General features: G+C 38.7%; 1 protein-coding gene across 1 annotated transcript in view; it reads right to left on the bottom strand.

Moving 5' to 3' along the window:
• The window catches only part of LOC114056144 (diacylglycerol kinase iota-like), a gene marked incomplete at its 3' end in the record, with an annotated part of 95,653 nt that overhangs the window by 2,059 nt on the left and 69,728 nt on the right, over positions 1-23,866 (bottom strand). Inside the window, exons 2-4 of the mRNA XM_027881123.1 lie at positions 14,397-14,505; positions 4,653-4,748; positions 2,235-2,309 (exon numbers count right to left, since the gene is read on the bottom strand). Coding sequence (XP_027736924.1) covers positions 2,235-2,309; positions 4,653-4,748; positions 14,397-14,505 — 280 coding nt within the window. The remainder of the gene's footprint in view (positions 1-2,234; positions 2,310-4,652; positions 4,749-14,396; positions 14,506-23,866) is intronic.

Genomic DNA, 23,866 nt, shown 5'->3' with positions numbered 1-23,866 from the left:
CTATTGAAACCACCTCCTCCCTCTAGAAGGAAGCTGCTTCTGTTTTGTTTTTCTAAAGACCATTTGCAAACAAATGCAAACTTCAGCTGAGATCTCAAAAGTTAGTAGATGCTAGAAATCTAACTCTGTGAGACCTTTTTGCACATCCCATCTTTATGTCTTCATAAACAAAATCTGTAGAGAAATCATCATTCAGATAAAGAACCATGCAAATTACCATAAATTTCTACCTTTTCATTAGATCAGGATGTTTTCATCCACCTCCCCAACCACAAACCATTTGGGGAGCATTGCACTGCCTCGTGCAGTGGTATTGCCAGCTTCAGATGGGAAAGACAAAGAGGACAACGGGAGCTTCCATGAATGGAAAACATTTTTAGAAAGGTGGAGAGAAAAAAAAAGCATTTATTAAACAAGAAAGAAGTCCTATATAAAGGAAGGAAAAGTTTTGAGAAAAGAAAACCAATAGAAGTAAGAATAGAATGGAGGGGAGGTAGGAGGAAAAAAAATATACTTAAGAAGAGAGAGGCCTTGGAAAAGACCGAAGGATACATGAAGTAAGGATGTACTAGACGAAATAGATTCAAGCTTAAGTTGACCATCCTTCAAAGAATAAAACATTTAGGAATAATGCACAGTTATGCTCCTGTTACGAAGGTAGAAGGATCAAGTTTCTCCAAATTGCAATACAACTCTCCCCAGATAAATAAGTTCTTCCCTCATTTAATAATGGCCTTCAAAATAATAGCTCTAGGGAGAAAAAAAAAAAAGCCTTTAAAAAAAGCAGTAAACAAAATGCCTATTACTTAAAAAGAAATTAAAGACATTGTTATATTATTCTTCTTTCATTGCTCTTCACCTGGAATTGCAATTTGCTGTTTCATTGCTCAGTCATGGCAGGCTGGAAAGACACTCACTTATATTTATATTTATTTTGCTTACGACTTGCACCTTTGCAGAAAGGGCCAAGAATAAGACTCATGTACCAGTTTTAAACTCCACAGAGTTTAAGAGGGATGCAGACTTTATAACAACCCTCTGCCAAGAAGTGGATTTCATGTTCTCCAAAATGTCATAAACAAGCTCAACTTCTCTTTGGGTTTTATCTAAGTGCTCATTTACTCTGGCTGGCAATGCCACCAGCTCACTGGGCTATGGAGACTCAGCACTGCTGCTGATGGAGGAAGTCATGAAAAATTCACTGGTAACATTTTGTGCTGAAAGCATGTGCTAATGCTAATTTGACTGTAGATAAAAGCATCAGGGGTGGAAGTGGTACCTCTCCAACTTAGTATTATGGCAATCACTGTGGCATTTGTCAACATGAGTCCAAGCACTTGGAAAGGAAAAAACCCTTTCCAAAGAGTTGCTGCTATAAATTTGTTATGCATCAATTTCTTTTATTAAGAACAACATAGCTAAACATATAGGAGTGAAAACGAATCTCTAACGAAAGCAATGGGGAAATTCCCACACATATTTCTTTACACATATCACACCAGGAATGAAAATGGTGTGGGGAGATTTCTTTAGACCATTTCCAGTTAGTCATAATGAAGACAAATCGCTGATGGGAAGACTGAAGTCAGTGATAGATATTCTATAGATGCTTGGGTGTAATGACGGATCCTTAAAGGAAATGAGAAGCAGGAGAGATGGTAACAGAAATAATGACACTATAAAGGAAAGGGTTGATGTTTTCCATTTAACAGACAAGAACTTAATTTCAGAAGTTTTGAAGAGTAAACACTATAATCTAGTAAATACAGGGGAAAATGTTTACAGTAGCATCTTATGCAGCATTGCTCATAATAAATATAGCTGTCATACAATAAATTATGCTGGCTTTAGCTGGGAAATTCTGAAAGGCCAATTTTGTACATGACAGGATGCTCAATTTTCTAGCTTCAATTTTAATCTAGTAGTAGGGGTAATTTATTTTTTAAACACTAAAACTGTGAAAACATTCTGCAATTTTTGTTCGTGGTTTGTTTCCTGATTTTGTTGTTTTGGGGGGTTTTATGGTTCGGGAGGTTCAAAGAAATACACTTTAACAAAAAAAAAAAAAAAAAAAGAAAAGCTAGAATTTTAAGTCAACTTTTTTTAAAAAAGTGCATTGTTAAAACAGCTTCGAAAACTTAATATGGCATATAGTGTTTTCCAGGCTGAAAACTCAGAAAAAGAATTAAAAGAGTGTTGGCTATGGCAGGCTCCAGAAGATGGCAATGTCTTACCTTCTCTAACTGCTCCATGCACGCGTTGTGGACCACGATCTTGCAGGCAGCACACTTCCTCCGCAGAGCAGATTTCTGCAAGAGGAAAGGGAAACGTGTACACGGAGGTGCGGTATTCCCAGGAGAGGAAAAGAAAGTTAGCTGTGAAACAAGAGATGTTTCTCTCCTTATGCAACATACTTTTTTTTTTTTTTTTTTTTTTTTGCTCTCTCGGTGCTCTCAACTGTGCTGTGTACCGAAAAGTGAGGAAATCAATAAATAAATAGGTCTGAAGCTCTTCCAGTTAAAAACTGAACTTTGTGAAAAAGCCACAGTACTCCAGCTTGTGAACTAGAAGTAAAAGTTTTCCTTTGGGTAGCAGATCAGGTTGTTAACACTGCAGAGCATCACTATGAAGACGATGAGCAGAGCCAGTGAAAAGACGTGAAAAATTATACATATACATACAAATCAGAGAACTCCAATCAGTTCACAAGAGTAGGTCACTTCATGCTTATCATATTATATTTAATTTGATAGGCCTGGCCACTGACTTGAAGAAAAATATGTGGGTACTTGGGTCATTTAGCAGAGAATGATAAAATTCTCAGAGAATGTTGTTAAATGCTTATGATATGTTACAGCAGGGACAAAATTCTCAATTATGCTGGTTAGTTTTATTAATTTCAGTAGGGCTTTTAAAATAATTTCCATTGATTCTCCTGGGCCAAGGCATATCAAAGGCAAAAGAATGCATCCAGAAGAGAAAATATATTAACTTATTTTACTTCCACAAACTCAAATTAATTAACCAGATGGAATTAATTTTCATAGAAATTTAACTTACAGACTTGTGCTTTAGGGACAGAAGATTTATAAATACACAGTAAGTTGCGATTTATTCAGATTTTTATGTTCAATTTATTCATGTCCATTTAGATCTCTAATAAATTATTTCTTTAGAATTTTCAAATTATTTTAAATAAGCTCAAGAAGGAACAGGGAACACAGCTTCAGCTCACATTATGGAATAATTATAACAATTTCACTGATTCTCAAAGTTATCCAGATACACCCTAACTGTACGTGTTCACATGTATGTGGAGGGGTGTTATAACGTTTCACCTGAAGAACCATTACGTTGTATAGCAGGCTAAGCTTTCACATGTTTTGGGAATTGATAACTTCAAGTATGTTTTTTATCTCTGTGTTTACCAAGAAGACACAGCCTTGTAAATCATATGCAACATATTACTAAATTTCCACTCTACTTTCAATGAACTAAATCATAAGGAACTAGTTACTCGGTTTCAGAAAGGCAAACTTCTATTAAGAACATCAGAACCATCATGCCAAAGGTCCACTCAACCAAACAAATCCTGTCTCCAGCTTTCACCAAATCCTAGTGCCTCAGCACCAGTGAAAGCGCAGGGCAAACACACAGTGACATTTGCCTTGATTATCAACAATCAGCAGTTTGTTGGGACTTTGCCTCAGTATTCTGAAGGAGGCATAAACTTCTCAGGTTTGGCTTTCTCAGGTTTGGCCTTAGTGCTATATGCCATAAAGTAATCATTTCACTTGAGAAGTTTTAGGAGATGGATATTAAATTTGTGCTGTGGAAAGCACTGATATTTTGGATCAAAGTGCCCCAGAAACTAGCGGTGGTTAGTGAACCAAAATGCTTGGATTTGAATTAAATGCTCTGAAGTGTGGATTTTTTAAAACAAAAGCAAAAAGATGGTGGCTTCCTAAATACCAAAATAAAGGAGGTTGGGTTTTTGTCCTCTCTTTTGGTGAAGCAATTTAACTGAAACACTGAGGGAAGTGCCCCTGAAGGAGACTGGAAGTGTAACAGTGACTCACCAGTCAAAGGAGAGACACATGGGTTTGAGATCAATCCCATGAAACTTTTTCATGCACAGCAGAAAAGCTTCAACAGGAGATGGCTAATCTTGAATAGTCTTGAATAGGAGGAGGCAAACACTCAAATATGAGTTCACTCATTGCTGGTGAGTGCACTCAGGAGTTTGGAAAATTCAGTTCAAATCCTCGCAGTGATTAAAATCACAAAAATTTGATCAGACCGTACTCTCAGAGACTACAATAAGTGATATATTTGTGTACATGTTTGTGTAAAATAGACTGGTTGCTTTGAACATTTCTGAACATCTTGATATTCTAACTTTTTTTCCCTTACCATGTTAAGAAAGCTGCTCATTACATACACTCCCACTGTGCAAATAATCTGGGTCACTTAAATTTGTTTTGGGCTTTTTTCCCCAAGCAATGAAGTCTTTATAGCAGCCTTTTACCCCTTTGGTATTCCTCCTGGAACATAGGAAAACAATTCAAACTCCCAAGCAACTGAGCACTGCATCAATCTGAAGTCAGGTTTGTTACGTCAGAAAGAGAAAAAGAAATCTGAAAATAACTCACTGAGAATTTGACTTGGCAGCTTTCCTCCCCCAGGTAGCAGAGGTCCCCAGAAACATTTGTCTCTAGCCACAGATGCTCTCCATTCACAGCATTTTCCTGAGAAAAGATGATTGTTAATCTGTTTTGTGAAATTCAGCCAAGGGAGTATAGAGGGGAAAAGGAAAAAAAAAAAAAAAAAAAAAAGAAAAAAAGGTCTGATTTGCAACACAGATTTTGAAAACTAAAATAAACTAGAAAAAAAAAAATGAAAAACAATCACCACACCGTTAGGTGTTGTTTTGGTTTTCTACAACACAAAGCCATAGCACATCACAGTATTACCTGGCTGACCACCACTGCTTAAAGGATGCTGACGATACAATGATGTGTCACCAACTGAAACCAAAGTATTTTTGTGCACTGTTCAGTGAAACTTTACTGATATTCTTCCCACATGCTGCATAGTTTAACTGGTAATTTAGATTTCATAAGCATGAGATATACACAGAATTTTAAATAAACAGAAAATCAAGAGAAGTGAAACAAAAACACAGCTACTGAACTTTCAACTGGAGAGGCCCAAAACTTTGAGAACTGGGCCCAGGAGTGAGTGAAAAATAACATCCTGACCTACAGCTTTAGGGGGATGGAATACTTTGAGCAAGGGAAAATGCTTTCTTTAAAATGGCTGGATCAACACTATGTTTGTGAATACATCAACAAAACATTAAACCACCAGGAGAGACCAGATTTTATATGTGAAAGAACAATTCATTCAACTGAGAATACTCTCAAAAAAGAATCTAACTAGCATATTAACAATTAGGAGTGATCGACTGGGAAATATCTGACTTTGCGTTGACAGCCTCATTTGATCCAATTTGTACCTCAATTCTATAAAAATTCTTGTTCTAAGGAAATTTGGTTGTAGACAGACCATGGTTTTCACTTGACTGTAATCCTAGCATGACTAAAAAGCCTAAAAGTCTACTGTACACTACTTGAGTAAAGTGAATAAATAGGATTTCTGTTCAGCTAGAATTAGAGCATGATAGAAAACGCTTTGACAGTCTGACATTTGGTTCCCACACTGCAGAAGTCACAAATGATGACGCTTACCAAACAGATGGCGTCCGACAGCAGGATGCTCTGAAATAGCCATCTTGGATAAAATAATTTATTTAAAATACCACTGACAATTTCAAAGTGATAAAATGAGAAAACTTCTCTTGCCATGTGCATTTCTTAGGTAATGGAGAAAAGCAGAAGTGGAAAAATCCTTTGTTCTCTGGAGTATGAGAGCATCCACAATAGCCAGGACCTATGCAAGTCTGGACAGGGTTCTACCACAGCTGTGATTTCACTTCAAATAAACTAAGAGGACAAGACCAACATTGGTTTCTATTCCTAATGAGAGGTCTATCTGTTTGCAGCTCTTCTAACTTCATCAGAAATAATCCCATTGGTGTCAGACTCAGTATTATCCCTCAGCACAAGGGCCCAGGTGAGAGTGAGACTGGGATTCCAGTCTACTGCCATAGCACCCTGATTAATCTTCATTTGATGGCACAGTGTTCTATACCTCCATTTCTTCTCATCCTTTTGTCTGCCTATCCATTTAAACTGTAGACCCCCTGGGACAGAGAGCCTCCTAAACTGTACAGGTGAGAGCACAATAGTTTAGGTGGGACTTTTCAACACTATGATGCAAAATATCTTCTAAGAACTTGTACTAGGTTAAAAAATTCTTCAAGCCTTTCTTAGAGGGCAAATTACTCAGACTGTGAGCACTTTCGCTCATGTTTATCCTTGTATTACAGCTATTTTCTCTGCCAAGAGCTATCTTGGATTTACAGCACACCGTGGAGGTCTAATCACACACTGATAAAATTACTATGCCCACAGTATTGCCCAACATATTAACATCCTCTCTAGCTCCTGAGGAGTGAGACAAGAGGACCAAGGCAGCAGGATATGAGCTCATCAAAGAGTGCTTGACCTGAGCATGTTCTCTGCTGACAGAACAGTGTAAAACATTAAAACTCAGAGGTAAATTTTGTAGATTATAGAAGACGTTTAGGAAAGATCAGCTCCGAAAGCTAAGTGAGAAAGCACACAGCTCCTGGAACATAATTTTAAATGAGGAATTAAAAATACTTTAAAAACATGAAACACCCCTTCATTGGGACAACATCCACATAATTTGCCATCAGGATTTCTAAAGATGAAGTGGCCTATTTCCATAACCTAGTTTAGACTGATTGAGGTTGTTTTCTATTGTTCCAGACTGTATCATAGATTTACATGTCAAACTTTACATCACCGTGTAAATAAAATTAGGAAGTAGTCTACAAGGATGAACTTTGTAGTTCATGCTATGATAGAGTTCTGACATTACTAGGTAACAAAAATATAAATAACCTTACCTGGTATAAGGGACATACCTCCAGATACCTACTGACACAGCACCGTGTGTAAAAACTCACAATTTCAATTCCAGCAAACTGACATTGGACAAATCTTTTAAAGTGAATCAGAGCAAAAGCTGAGACTTCCCAAGATAAAATGCCCTCCCTCAAAAATCTTTTCCTATCTATTAATTTATCTCCATAAGATCAAAGGGAATTATTTGAGCTTTGCTGTTTTAAATTTTACAGGGCTCTGTCATTTATACGATGAGACATTCTGTTGCCACATATGAAAGTCAAGATGATATAGTCAAAGGAAAATGCTTTGACCTTTTCTAAACCAAATTTTTCATTCAATTCTGACAATTTTTTAAAAAAATCAATACATTTCTATGAAGAACTTTGACTTCAACAAAACAGTATTTTCTGCTGCAAAATTTACAGGCAGTATTCCACAACATGATGGACAAAAGGGTACTCTTCTCCATTGACCAACACATAAGCTGACAGGGGTCCCTGGGATTGCTTCTAGTATGATCTCCTGTTTAACACAAAGCTAAACAACAGTTAAGTCATCACTTGTATATTATGAGCTAGACTTTTTTTTTTTCCATAAAAAATTTGCCAGTTTGGTTTATTTTTTACTTGATGTGTCTATGTTGGCTTTAGGAGTTAACGGCTTCTGAAGAGGCAGTCGTTCTCTTTCTGTCCCTGAACCCACAACCTCAGTCTCATGCTCTTGCCATTTTATTCATGCCAAATCTGGTGGCTGTAAAGCTACACATAGAATCAGTTCAGCTGATGGAAAGAAACAGATACCTTATCTACCAAATCAGCTAGACAAAATTACCCACCCTGTGACCACATTGCTGCATCTGACACAAGGAGGGGTGGGTTAAAGATGGGTTCAGTGGAACTGATGCTTTTGGTACAGGCTCAGTGTTAGGGCAGCTTAGCTGACCTGTCAAATCATGCTTTCAGGCTGACGTGTTTTGCTTTGACTTGCTATGTGGAAATGGATTTTTTCCATCATTGTGGATAAAACAGAAATGACTGTGGCCTAATATTCTGGTGTTAAAAAGAAAAGTGGGAACTCTCTTTCCTCGCCTGGATTCCCAGCCTTCACAAGTGTGTGAACTCAGTGCCCTGGGAAGAAAAAGAGCCCCTGCTCACTGAAGCGGAGACAGCAGTGCTTTCCTGGCAGATGCAGCCTGCCTCACAGGGGACACACGAACTCAATATGCTCCCCCAGATGGAGACCTCTCATTTGATTGCTCCTGATCTGTTACCACCTTAATAGCAAACAAAAATAGTTTCAGTACAGCAAAGATTGCTTGCATATGAAACAACACCCACCCACAATCCCCCGTGAAGTGGAAATAAGAATTCAGGGACTAGGAGTTTTGGGAACGATGTAATTACGTGCACGTGTTCATAACTTGCTGTGCACATTTCACTAATTCAGCTGGGTTTCTCCAAGTGCTCCAGCACAGTTAAATGACAGAGCATGAGTTACCATTTTTCTAAAGCCCTCAAGTATCTCCATACCTTACTGCTCTTCAGGCTGCAGTCAGCATGGTTTCAAAACCACTGCAGATAGACCTGACTGCTGTAATTTGCCATGTCAAGCAGCTATAGCTATTCAGACAAACAAATAAACCAGCCAGCCCAAACTTCTAGTTCAAAAGAGTCATAACTCCAATTGTAACAGGAAGAATGGAGCTCTCCTCCACTCCTGCCAGGACTGATGTTCTACAAAATATTATATGACAGATTTCTAAAATAAGCCATTAAAGAAATTTTCCCTTTGCTAACACTCCAGCAAGGGAGATGAATCTTCTTGGAAATAAGCATTTGAGTGATACTTATGATTAGTATAAAAGTAGTGCTCGTCAATCTAAACTTAATTAAACATATTTGTAAGCAAAAATTATTAGCTTTAGCCCTTTTCTTTCTATTTCTAGATGACTACTGAGCAGAAACAAGTTTGTTTGGATGTGTTTTCCCCAAATGTCTTTCTGTCATGTTTGGCTTGTGTTTCAACCTTAACTCTGAAATTCCAGACTCTGTAATAACTCGTATTACAAAGAGCAAAAATTTCTCAAATGTTTTTCTGTCAATATATATTCTCAATTTTAACTCCACCTTAACAAATTTTTATTTGGCTATATTTTTCATATAGAAGTCACCTATTCTTTAATTGTTACAAATTTAATACATGGACATAGAATAAAATAAAACAGCACAGACTTATGGTATTACAATGTTACTTAAAAAAAAACATAAAAATATGTAGGCTGCAACTTTCAGAATTTTTGGGGGTTCAGTTTCTAGGTCTTGGTTCACCACATTCTCTTCCTTCTTCTGCCATTCTCCCTTCCCTCACCAACACCTCTCCATGAATTGCCCTGTATTCTCTTCTGAGCTTTTGAGATCCTCACAACCATCATCCGAGAGATCATCTGTATACAGAAGAAGAATAACAACATTTGTCTTCATGGAGGAACAATGTCCAGGTGCTATCAACTGAGATGATGATTCCCTATGTTCTCATGAACCATTATTTTGTCTGATAACAGCTTCCCTTCAACAATGGAAAAAACACTTATTTTCAGGTAGGGCACCTTCTGCAATATTACTGCGTCCTCAAAACCACTGGAAAAATAAAAAGCTATGGTCACCATTTTGAAATATGACAGACCTTTTTTTTCTGTTTAGATCTCTCTGGAAAGAATATTCTCAAATCCTCATGAAAAATAAAAGGCAAAGCAGAACTACTTATGACATGCACAGTGCGTGTCATCCACACAAAAAAATTCAGCCATTTTTAAGTATGCACGCAGCTTGCACTCATCACAACTTACTTACATAGAACTAGAATTCTTACCACCTCTACATGTTTTTATGTGACTAATGGAATACCCATATCCCAGGGATCTCCTTTTCTCAGGAGTGATCTGATAATGTACATCCCTTTTCAACTGAATACTCAGTTCCCAATTATAAAACATAGCCTTGCAGACACTCTAATATCAGGGAGGTATCCTTCAGTGTAAAAGTTAGCATAGTTTTTAGGAACTTATGATGCAGAAGCCAAACCATTCATGGAGAAAATAAATTTATCTAGATTGAGGGAACTGTTTCATCATACGTAGAACATGTATTACTGCATTAGCACACACAATAATTACCCAAACTGTAATACATCACTAGGCACTTCCAAACACCTACTGCCCATGAAAGTAAGTGGACAGAACTTAATGATAATTAATGCCAAAAAGACACAGAATATAATGCAATAGACTCATTGCAAAGTCACATTCACTTATTGTAAATACCTCACTGGTATAGGTCACCTCACTGTCTGTTTATCTAGCCCATACCTCATCAGTTTTTCCATGGGGATGTTATGGAAGATAATGGCAAAACCCCTGCAAAAGTCAACATAACAGCCATCGCTCTCCCCTCATCTACCAAGTTAGTGATTTAATTATAGAGGTCTGTTAGGTTGGTCAGGCATGGTGTCCCCTCCATAAGTCAATGCTGACTACTCTCAATCACTTCTTATTCTTACTATTTTTGGAAATTACTTCCAGAAGGATTTGCTCCATCACATTCACAGGAATCAGAGGAAGGCTGATCAGTATGGAGTTCCCTGGATCCTCCTTGTCCTTCTCGAAGGCAGGATTAACATTTGCTTTGTTGCAGTCCTCAGGAACCTGCTCTGACCATCATGACCTTTCAAAGACAACAGACTGTCCTTGCAGTGATATCAGCCAGCTCCCTCAGCCCTTTTGTGTGCACCTCATCAGGTCCCATGGACTTCTGTATATTCAGTCTAAGTATTCCCTAACCTGATCATCCTCCCCACATTTCCTGCCCCATTCAGCAGGCATCAAACGTTTTTGCTATTGCTCTTACCGCTGTGGATATGCCTACAGAAACCATTCTTGTTGCCCTTCCCCTTCCTGTTAGATTCTACCCTAGATGAGGTCTGGCTTTGCTTGCTCCATCTGTGTGGAATCAGGTACTGCCTTCTACAACCCTCCTAAGCTAAGCCTGATTCCACATCTTGCTAAATGCCACTTTTCAACTTCTACTCCAACACAGAGTTTTCTGTTTTTGTTAGGATCTATAAGATTTTTGGCTTTGCCTTTTATACATATAACGTATGGTACAAGGTTATAATAAACATTCAACTTGTACCCAGAGAACTCTGACTGTGCATTCACAGAATACAAAGCATGGATCAGTCAAGTTGTTTCATTGATCTCCAAGAATGGAAGCTGAATACCTTCAAATGCCTCTTACGGAATATAACTCGGGTTCTAAGTCATCGTGTCATGGGAGAAGACAAGAAATGGGCATTAACAGAAAAATACATGAACAAACAAACAAACCAAAGGGGGGAAAAAAAAAAAAAAAAAAAAAAAAGATGTATTTCTGGGTAGTAGGAAGTTCAGCACATTAGTATCCTAGTATCCTAGTGGATGTCAGTATTTTTGTAGGCACCAAAGAAAGCAAGAGCTAGAAGGCAGTACTTAAAAGGAAATTAGAGGAGGACTTTGTGTGCTGATCTGTGGCAATATTTTTTTGTAGCAAATGGCAGTAGAAAAATACACAAAGACCTAGATCCTCAGGGGTACACAGGCACTGTATGAGGTGGCTCAGCCTGTACTTACTTGAGAATCTGGTACAGAATTACTTATTATTTAACACACAGGAGTTATGTCTAAAATGGGCAAGGGTGGGAGAAGGGGATATGCATAAACATACCACAGGGACAGTCATTTATGTTGGTTCCTTTTTGCACTCCCCTCTGGCTATAATATCACCTATTCCAGAAAATACATGCTGTATCATCCTGGTGTGAAAAGATAGCATTAAATTATACAGCAAAACTACAAGTTAACTTGAATTAAGTGTAACAAATGTTATGAAACTGGATATTTGCAGTTATGTTAGAGAAAAGAAACCTCAGGGAAGATAGATAGTAGCAACAAGAATAATGAAGAATACTGGTTTTTCTGTAAAAAGTCTTAAGGGACATGAGAATCATCACCTCTCTTTTACAGCTAGAGTGGCTGATGTACTGAGGCAAAACAATTCATCTGAGCTCACTCACGAGGTAAGTGACAGAACAGAGAATGGAAACCCCAATCTCTGAATCAGTGTCCTGTTCACAAGACCATCTGATAATGACAAATCACCTGCCAGGAGTTCTCAAAAATGAAGGTAATGGCCAGGGAATTCTTTCCAGTTATTACTGTGAAGACTGCAGGAGAAAATGTTTCCTCCCTGCTAAGTCAAGTGACAATTTATGTTTACGTCATTTAGACTTCGGAAAGATCTCCCATCATGGGTCCTTGGAGAATCATACACAGAAATACTGAAGAGCAGGATGGAATAGATAGGGATGCAACACACACTGATCAATGCTTCCTTCCAGTGACTAAATACAAAAACTTCTGGTCTGGCTCCGACACATCTTAATCAAAATATCTTTTCACTCTACCACATACACCTTTGGGCATACAATAATTTAAAATTTCAGGCTTTTTCTTTATTGAAATTCACTACCTGTTATAAAATTTTGGTCCATTTCAACCTCTCCACGTCTCCAAATCACCTCCCTGTTATCTCTCTTACATTTACTGTGCCACAGGTTCGAGAAATACCTTTCTCTCATTTACCAGTTACTACAGCTAGTCAGTTCAGGCTCCTCACAGCCACAGATGTCTGCCACTCACTGTCCCTTTTCCCTGTATGCCACAGAGTTGTCTCCTTCTCCAATAAAGTGTAAAGTCAAGCAGCAACACCAATCTGAGAGGCTGTAATCTGCTAAGAAATTGAACCGATCACAAATCTAAAGCATGAGCCAGGAAGTAAAGTGCAAAAACACCACACAGACACAATTAAAACCCACAATATTTAATCGATATTTACCAACTCGTAGCAAATCCTGCAGTATTTATGTATTGGGATCATAAGTGGAACCACCTGATAAAAGGAGTAGCAGACAATTGACTTTGACAAAGGGCAAGCTGTGATTGTTGGACTTGGGGTTCAGGGTTTTTGTTTTGGTATTTTGTAGCTGTTGGGTTTTTCTAAGTACAATTTTGAAAGTTATTTAATTTAGCTTAATGTGCCTAACTCTCCACTTATGTGATTGATCCTTCAGATTTCTACTAAACAGCAGTGACGACTCAAAACAGACATTTTTGATACCTTCCTGAATCAGCACCTGGGTTTCCAGGAATGAAAGATCAGGGTACTCTCCAAAGCACTTCCAAGAGGATTCTATACAAGCTTTCAAACCGCAGAACATCATAGTGAATCTAATCCAACTTCCTGCAACACAACCTGTAAAATTTCATCCCCTTAAACTTCCAATGCAACAGGTGGGGTTGAAGGAGACCAAGCAATCTAGGAAGCCATTTAGTTTTGGTATAGAGAACAAAGCTAAACATAAGCCATATTCATCAAAACAAAAGTTATTTTCTCCTAAAAGCCACTTGAGTGGCTGGTGCCTTGGTACTGCAATGTACCAAGTTCTTTACCAGTAGCTCAGTGTAAAATCTGTTGTATGTTTTGTTTTAAATGGGTCATTTGTGTGACCTGCTGGCTTATAGTTCACCTTCTTAGCTCATGCCAGTGCACAATCATGTGGAAGGTGTGTGGGGACAGTTCAAAGCTGTGCCAGGGGAGGCAGGGACTTGACATTAGGAACCATTTCCATGGTCAGACCCTGGAAAGGCTTCCTGGGGAGGAGGTAGATGCCCCATGCTTGCCAGTGTTTAAACAACATTTGGACAATTCCCCTAATAACCTGCTTTAGCTTTTGGTCAACCCTGAAGTAGTCAGCTCAGAAACATAAAAAAAGCAAAGTAGGAGGGATGGAAACATGGCCTCTGTGTCTACACACCAGTTTGGGCCCAAAGAAATCTAACCATACCTACAAAGAACTGTGGCCAAAGATCTAAGTTACCTACTCGACAGATACAGCCACCTTCACATGAGTCTTTAGCCTTAAACTTTGGCCCATCGAGCAGAGGAACAAAACTCTGATGTGCTAAAATAAGATCAACCTTTGATGGCAGACTTTTTCAAAAGGCAAGTGAGCAAATATAGTCAGGCAGCTTCTAAGATGGAAAATCTGAACATCTCTGTCCTGTGTTGCTCAAGTTCCCACAAGTTTTTAAGTCTCTGTCTTGTGCTTCAGTTCATAATAGAAACATGTTCGTAATGACTAGCACTAATTCTGATAGCAACAGAATGTCTTATGTTGATGCAAGTGTGGAGAGAGCACTGACTAGAGATACTGCTCAAATTAACTGCCAAAAACCCAAATACCTACAGTCCACTCTAAGGCCGCTCTTGGTTCCTTCACCGGTCCATTGGAGACTGCAATGTTGAGGGAATGCACAGGAGCCAAGTGCTGGAGGCCTGACCTGGAGATTGCTTTCCTGCAAGTTGAAAAGAACAAAAGGAAAAAAAAAAAAAAAAAACAAACCAGAAATAAATGGAGTGTATACATGGAGTGTATACATAACATATATATATATATATCTCCAATATAATTACCCAACATCCACCCCACCCTTCTCCAGAAATCAGAAGAGGTAGCACAGCATCTCATTTCAACCTCGGTGAAATGGTGCTTGAATGCCATCTCCTGCTAAAGCAGTTTAGGAAAAGAATAAAGTAATCTGATCACTGGAAATTACTGTTTAATGAAGATCAGTTACTCATCTGGCACTAAGCTGAAATATCAAGCCCAGTGGACTGATTATGGTTATGTTTGCCTGTTTCAGTGAAGTCCTCATGCATTACACCTATTCCTTACACACCAACTGAATCTGTTAAATCAATTTATGCATAATTCCAAACACCTTTTATAGGAGGAATGAAATATGAGTTTATGCAAAGAATACAACACCTGTTGCTTTTACCTAGTTTGTAGGCTGGAAAAAGTCATCCATTCAGCATCCAACTATGTAAAACAAGATATGGGGACACCAGTTTGCCAGGAAGGGGTGTCATACACTACTATCTTCTTTGATCCTATCAGCATCCCCCAAGGTATTACAGCTTCTTTCCACTTATATTTCAGTTTTATCTCACAGGTCTGAAGGCATAGATGTGGCCTCCTTCAGAAGTCATAGGTAGTGACCAGAAACCCTTCTGATGCTGGCTGCACAGCATTGAGGGCATATCCACGGCCTGTCTCCCTAGAGAGCATCCAGCCCTGACAGAGCTGCCTCCAGCAGTAAGCCATAAGGTGGAAGCACAGTACACTGCCAATACAAAGCTCAGCAGCACGTGAACACTCAGTTTCCTAAAGCTTCTTAACATTATTGCATTGTATATATTAGAACCTGATGGCAGTGGGCAAAATAATCTCACAGCTTCAGCTGCAGTCATTCAAAAGAGGACAAAAATCATCTCAGGGAGATATCTCCCTTCGTAAGCCAAATACATCCCTCACAAAATGAAATGACGGCCTGTTTGTGTTAAGTGCATTTTTGTGATATCGCTCCCACAGTGCAACAGCTATTTATAGCATCTCCTAATCTTACCACTGTTCCAAGGTAATAAAGGTCAATTGAGCCAGTGCAGACAATCCAGGTCAGCCATATGCTAAATAAATCTTTTCATTGTCCTGAAAATATACAGTGCATTATATATGCACAGTAGAGGAGCTTGGAAGCCTCCCTGCTCTCAGTGCGAGTCTGGAAAAACCAAGTGAACTGAATCAGAATCTCTTAAATCCCCCTTCCTATGGGTAGCATGAACAACTCAGAACATTAACATCAGCCTCTGATCATCCAATGCCCCCTTTCTTTTTAAAGAAGGCAAGACATTGACATTAAGGGTTTTCTTCCGAAATATTTTGCATTTGACAGAAACCCAGTAGAGAGAAAAAGACCAAGGAAAAGACCTGGCACAGTTTTGTGCCAACAGCCTGCCCTTCCTCTGCATGCCAAGCTGGATTTATGGCTTTGTCTGGAAAGCACACAAAACACAGGCGTGACAGTAACACCTTTATTTTTTTTCAGGTCTGTTTTAACATAAAAGCCTTAAAATGATCTCAGGGATTACAAAATTTGCATGAGCCAGCTAGAAGTGACCCTAAGGCCCAGGGGCAAGCTAAAAATCTCTATTTTTACACAGTTTCTTATCAGAACTTTGTCTCACAACAGAGAAAAAGAGTGTCAAAACACACTGCATGCACCCCAGAAGCCTTTCCCATTAAAAAAGGAGGTCAAGCTAAAGAGCAAGCACATGGCCTTCTGTTAAGTGTAAGACAGACAAGAGAGGGGAAAATGGGGGGAAAGGGAAGGTAGCACAAATCTGATAATGGAACAGATGCTGAGTAGCCAGGTGATCATATTACTTTAAATAACAGATGACACCACCTGTCACTTTTCCAATAGCAAGGTAACACAATTGGCTTTTAGTTATCTTTCCCAGCAATTTCATCTCCACCGTGCTGAGTGCATGAATGAAAACACAGGCTTGACAGTCAGCCCTTCCCATAGAAGCAAAAGTAATCACAGTTCCCCTGATAAGAGACAGCCATAAAAAGTGCATCTGTGGTTTCATGATATATTCCATTCCTCAGACTATGAAGTCCACAACTTTGCTAAAATGGGCGCAGCAGCCAGCTTGCTGATGTAGCAACCAACAGCTAGGAAATATTGCATCATAAATAATCAGCTCTATTTTGATTATTACTTTTCCATATCCATTAATCAGTAATTTGTAGTGGATGTTATTATCAACCCAGCTAACACATCACCATTGTGAACAACCGTGGGTAAACATTAATGTCTATGTCACTGAATATACAACAAACAAATATATCTGATACTAATTCCATTCCTGATACCACTAAGGAAATCCTTTAACAGAGCAGTTGACTGTCTTGAAAAGCAAAAGCAATCAGACATTCAAGCTATTCAACTACACTAACTGATTTTTTTAAAAGGCATTAGATTTGCATTTTGCTGAAAAGTCAGGCGAGACTCAACCTACTTATCAGATCAAAGGATACATATTTTATCAGGGGAGATTTGAGTTTATATCCCAGCCTTTGGCTTTACTGAGCCTTTTCCTACACTGCAGGAATATAAGTATACTTCAGTGAGTTGTTTAGACTCATTAGTTTTACCTGAACCCTCAAAGACCACAACAATTAGCCAATAGTATGCAACTTATATAGAGGGTAGGAAAAAATCTATTTGGAAAAGAAAGAGTAAGTTAGTGCTGAATGTAGTTATCAGCTTTGACTGACATTTTTGTTGTCACTGGTGTTGGAGTTGCTGCCTTTCCAAAGCTGGGGTTATTACCTCCCTTGCATAGAAGCATAAATTCCCATTGGGGTAGTCTTCAGCTGCAAGATTGAGAGAACATAAAAATGCAGAGACTGGCTTCCATAGATCCTGCGGCTAGGACATCTCCAGAGAGAGAGGTTTCTGGGAACCTTTTATCAAAGTTAATCTACATGTTTACAGAGAAAGGGATAGTCATCTGTATAATGAAGTTTAAGTTACAACAGCTTTGAATTTCTGTGAATATTCTGTGTAGATAAATCCTACACCTGCCAGCTCTCAGCTTTGCCAACAACAACTTGAAAGTCTCTGTACAAGGCCAGACAGCACCTGTACCCTCTATGAACAAATTACATGCACCTGAGTTTGTTTCAAGCTGGTTTTCACTCCTGCAATTTGGTGCTTATGAATGTAATGAAGAAAATGTACTGGCAAATCTCTGGCATTAAGTTTTCCCCATGCATCTCTGCCGACTGTACTGTGCCCCTGCAACTGGCTGTTCCCAGCTTGACTTCTGGGCATGCATTGTTCTCCCTTTGAGCTGACCACAGGGCAACGATTATTTCACTGCAACATCAATTCCCAGACTTTTTGCATTTGATATAAAAGGAGCCAACTTCAGTCAAATTAAATAATCTGTCTGGTGCAGCAACCCTTTTCTGACAACAGCCAATAGCAGGTGTTTAGAGAAGCACTGGCACAAATTGGGTGATCCTTCCCCTGACATACTCCATTCCCAGTTTCCAGTAATCAGTAGTTTAAGGACTTCCTGAGCTGGAGGCTGCTTCCAGACCTTTGCACTTAATAGCCTGTAATGGCTCTTTTCTCTAGGAATGTGTTTGTCCTTCCCTGAACCCATTTATAGTCTTGGTCTCCACAGCAGGCTATGTAATGAGCTATACAATTTAATTATGGGCAATGTAAAGTACTTCCTTCTGTCTGTTTTTAAAATTCTGACTGATAATTCAATTGCTGTATCATATTGTGAGTGACAGCAAGTAATCACTTGCCTCTCTACACCTTCTGTAGTTTTATGAATCTATTCATGTACCCCTTCATGTACCCCTTCATTCACCACCACCCCCCCTTCAAGTGGAAGCAGCCACCTTTTAGACTTTTGCTATTCCTGAAGTTGTTTTATCTTTGTCAAAGTCTTCTAACTCAGTTAAGTTTTTTTGAGGTAGGATTACCAGAACTAGAAAAAATATTCAACATCTGGCTTCACCAGAGGCTTATCACACTTTCTGGACTGTTCTCTTCAATTATCCAGAGGTCTCTTTCCCAGATGTTAAATGATAATATAAAGTCCAGACTTGATAGCTTTTTTTTCTCCTGCATGTGCGTTATTTCGCCTTCATCGATCTCACATTTCAACTGCAATTTGCTGCAGAGTCATTCAGCATCAAGAGATCCTTCCGAAAATTTTCTGCAACCCACCCTGACTAATTGTGCAAAGCAGTAGTAAACCTTACCCCCCTGCACTGCGCTCCCTGTGAGCGGCACTGCTCCCATCACAGATTGCCGGTGCTCCCCATCAGTAAACTCACAAGTAAACTCTGAAAATTACCCCATTGCTTCCTACACTTACACAATGTTGTTTAACCATGAGGACACCACCCATTTCATCCCTAGCTGCTGTACCAAAAGCTGTTTTTTCTTAACCTATTGAAGCTTTCTGGAAGCCCACATGCTCTCCCCTCCTCCAGACCACCTCAGTTTATCAGCCCTGTGCATCTCTCAGCAATTTCTGCAAGATTCACCAGGCCTGGCTTCCTTAGGAAAAGCTGTGCTGGCTCTCCCACAGCACATCACATTCAGCTGTGCATTTACTAATCCTGCATCTTATCAGCAGTTTTACTGGTTTCTCTGATTAAAACTTGCTCCTGGGTTACCACATCACCACTCTGTGAACCCCTGTGTGACCACCTTACTCCTGTAGGACCAGAGTTTGTTTAAGGCAGGTATTATAAAGCCCTCTCAGTAGTTTCTCATTTGAATTCCATCAGAATATTTGGCCAATAACTAATCACTGCAATTTGATTTTGCTCTTTTGTCAATGTCATCTTTAGTTTCCTACATCAACCTTCCCATCCCCCTCAGATTCATCCATACAAACAGCAACTCAGCCTAGGACACTCTCAGGCACCATCAGCAGTGAACATTGATGCAAGAAATTTAATCAACACTGAAAGAAACAGACCTTTCAAAACTCCTCAAAAAGTGCTTTCTTAAGCCTCTGTCACTGCCTGCTGCCCAAGGAACCAGTGTATGAAAAAGCAAAGATTTGGGTAGCTTCCCAGCCACTCAACATCCACATCACCAATACCCCAACAAACCTTTCCTCCCTCTCTCTCAACCCTCACCACACCGACCAAAGTGGTTTTTGTCCACTAGGGACCAACCTGAAGACAGTGAAACAATTTTCCACTACCTAAGTACCTCAAACAGCAACCCCAGAGCTAAAAAGTGACTACAGTACATCAACTCCCTCAGAAGTTCTGGTAGGAGCATTTGGCTCTATCACATCAAACAGCTTATTCAGCTTGTATTGATCCAAACAGAGCCAACGAGCCTTTCTGTGACCATCTCCTTGAGTAAAGTAACAAATCCAGCAGGCACAAATAATAGACAGAAATCCTACAAAAGGAAACATGAGGCAAAACAAAAGGACCAAAAAAGAACTGCACAAAGTTTGATCTGGTTAACAGCGGAAAAGCCTCTACTACACGATGTTGTCTTTTCTGTGTCAACACTGCAGCTCACAGCCATTTCTGTTAGGCACATGAAGGCAGTCTTTTGGTATTCTTGCCCTTCAAATTCTAGGTACAAGAACGGCAGGTTACTTTTCCTATCCCAAAAGAATAAAATAGATTCATGAAACAGGTTGTGTGTTAAAAGAGGCATTCACAAGTAGTGTCATGAATTTGTTTGCAGTTTCTCAAATGCAGACGTGCAAATCATCACTGCCCTGCAGTTATACTTGGATCCTGGGTTAGTGTCAAAACAGTGCAAGGCAGAGTAGTCCAAATGCCAAAGACCCTTAGTATATAATTTTTTCCGTTCTCTTCTTCATTTCACCAGTAGGCATTTATTAATCACCAAATTTTACCTTTTAGAAATTAAATTATGGTTTCAATTAGATCCTGAACTGTGTTAAATTATTCAATCCCTGAAATCTTATCTTCCATCAAGAGTTCATCTTCTCAGAAGCCAGAGAAAGCCTAGAGTTTTGTGTCAGCTCCTATCAAGGTGACCAATGTATCTTGTCCTAGATCTATAAATCACTTCAGAGTCTATATTGCATCAAAATCAGGGTGACTTTGTTCATGCCTTCATTTGCCAGGCCCTGGATCCAGCAAATTCCCCTGGAAACTCTGTAACAATCCTCATCTGCAATGTGGAAACTGAAAGTGGCTTAGATCCAAGACCTGGATAATTAAACAGATAATTATAAAAAAAAGTCAAAGTCATGTGGAATTCTCTCCAAGCTCCTATCAGAGCTTGGAATTATACATATCACTGGGTATCACTCATTTCTTCCTTCTGCTCATTTAAGGAGTTTTTTACTTTTAATTTATTCCCCACATTTTTTAGCAAATAAGATAAAACATGAGAGGTACTTATACTAGATGGCAACTAAATTTTAGGACCAACAGGGTCCCTCCCAGTCTTTCATTTAAATATTCTGAAAAGATGTGTACAAATGTGGTGATTACTCTTACCACAAAAAGCGATAGACCTTGGAGGACTCCTTAAAGTGACAGAAATGTCAGCATTAATTTGTGTGAGGAGGGAAGGAAAAAAGTGACACCATTTGTGATGCAATAAAGATGAAGAGTATCCTTTATCCCTGTAATTCACAGAGAAACAGACTAACAATGGAGCCTAGGAAAGCTGTAAAAAGAGAGACAAAAGCTTTTTCAAACAGATTTATTTTGCTTTATTTTTGCTGAAGTTAAAACCAGTTTGTTTTGGGAGAGGATTTTAATTTTTTTTTTCTTTTTTTTTTTTTTTTTTTTTTTTTTTTTTTTTTTTTTTTTTTTTTTTTTTTTTTTTTTTGTTTAGCCTTTAGCTTTGAAGCTATGAATGTCAGGTCTGTAAAAGACCTTCTAGGTCATGAAATCCAGTCAACTCTGTTTCAGGCAAACTTATCATATGTTTGAATTCATAAAGTTGTCAAGACTCACCTCAAATCTAGCCCAGTTGTTCTTTTTCTCTTGTTCCTACTGAGAAACTATACTAGATCTCCACTCTTCAAAATCACCACATCACTAAAATCCTTTTTCTGTAAATTCCATCCAAAATGCTTCACCCTGCACCATCTTCCTAAAATTCTTATTGCTAGGATTTTCACATTTCACCCAAAGAGTTAAAAGTTGAACCAACAACCAGTGATTTTATATGATCTTTCTACAGAATAGAAGGCACATGAAAGTGTTGATCGAGAAATCTTTAAATCTTTGGGTCAAAATCCTTTGAGTGAGTTTATGTGGGGCAGAGATGTGCATAGGGAGTTAGAAGCTCACATTTCAAAGACTCTGGAATCAATCAAGTAACCAAGATGATAAAATTTAATCACTGTCTTTTCAAGTAAACAACGAGAAATGCTCTAGGGGACTCTGAGAATAAATGATTTCCAGCTACATCACGGACTGGACATCAGCATTACAGAAGATTGATATGTTTTCACTATTTCAGAAACCAACGGAAATCTGAATGGGAAACGTTTTTATAACAATACATTTAATCCAGACAGATATCACAGGATATGCAGGACCTCCGTTCTGTAGTTCAAGTGTAGACAAAAAAATGATGACAGCAAATTGGATGAACATGACTGCGGTATGATCATGTGGGGTTTTTTCTAATAATACCCTAAAATATTATATACTGATTTTCAAAAGGAGTGAAGAAATTCTACGTTATAACTCTGCCAACCAGATGAAAATAAGATTAAGGTCTTTTTTCAGGATGTCTTCTTGGTGGCATCATTTAATCTTCATTTGATCTGGAAGACAAAGAAAAGGAAAACAAGACAAGACAGGGAGGAAGGGAATTTTGAGCAGCATTTTAACATTAGTCTTGGAAATGTTTTCTTGCCACTCAGACTCTAGCACATGCTTTCTGAAATAACCTAATTCAAGGTAATTTCTATATCAGACCAGGATCCTTTGTTGGCATAAGCTATTTACACAAGCTGAAATGTCGTTAGGGCTAAAGAACTACACAGCCTCACACAAACTACATAATAAAGTATTCTGATTTCCTTTTTCTACAAATCAAATGTGTGCCTTGCAGTGTTGCACTATAAGCTTCAGAGAGATGTTTTAAACATGGATTTTTTTTTCAGAACCTTTCCATGCCCTCGAGTCATTGTGTCCATTTCTTCATGTAGTCTTTCTTCCTTGAAAATGGAAAATATCAGAAATCTTCATTGTCCATTTCCACATTTTTCCCCATTATAAGTTTTCATTTAGCTTACAAGTGTCTCACAATGGTTAAAAATAAAAATCTTCCATTTCTGAGCATGCAAACAAAAACTGAAAACGTAATGGAGATTCATACTCACTACACAAGTGAAAAATAATTCCACAGTTTTTAGACTGTGGATTAAAGAAAGTAAAAGGAATACTATAGGTGATACCAAAATAATTTTGTTACCAAGTATTGATATAAGAATTAAATTTTCTTCCTTACAGATGCATAAATATCTAGGACTTGAGGAATGACCCAGAAGAAAAGCAAGCTTTAAAACAATCCAAAGTAACAAATATTTTTTGACAAAAAACTTTGAAAGAACACAGGACAGAGAAATACTCTCTCTTCGAAAAAGCAAGTTAGACTTTCAAATTCTAAACACAATTTTTACAGAGAGCAATATAGAGAGCAGAGCAGGGAAGGGAGTTCAGGTTTTGTCTACATAGTTCTTGGGAAAAAAAAAATAAAAAAAGGGGTGAGGGAAGAAAAAAGCCTACATTTACTTTTTGTTAGACTGACACTTGAGAAGAGCAGATTAAAATATAAAACTACCATTCATTAACCACATAAATTCTATTTTCTCTCTAAGGAAGGAAGTTCAGCAACTGAGATAAGACAAAGGTTTTCTCCCACACTCCTCCGTCCCTCACTCCCCGGAGCCTATGAGATTCAAAAATTGATGCAAAAAAAAAAAATCAACAAGTGTCCTTTTCTTCTCATTCCTCACCACAAAGACTGCACAGTTTGATGGCATGTACTGCTGTGCTTAGAAAATCTTGTTCTGAGCACCTGGGCTGAGAGGTCCCTCATTCCTCAGGGGGCTGACGGCTGCCTGGCAAGACAAGCACTACCGTGCTCCAAGCACCTGCACCTTCATCCCCCCCATCCCATTGCCAGCTTTCTTCCATTCTGTTTGGCATAGTTTCCACGCACCAGACTAAGTCCCAAGAGAGCAGGTGCATGTCCACCACTTTCAATTCCTCTGTTTGAAACAAACTGGAAGAGTTCAGCAGAG

Source organism: Empidonax traillii, unplaced genomic scaffold (assembly GCF_003031625.1).
Source record: "Empidonax traillii isolate 1590-97213 ecotype Southwest subspecies unplaced genomic scaffold, ASM303162v1 scaffold84:size2688230, whole genome shotgun sequence".
NCBI classification, from domain to species: domain Eukaryota; kingdom Metazoa; phylum Chordata; class Aves; order Passeriformes; family Tyrannidae; genus Empidonax; species Empidonax traillii.
This window is presented reverse-complemented; position numbering and strand designations above follow the sequence as displayed.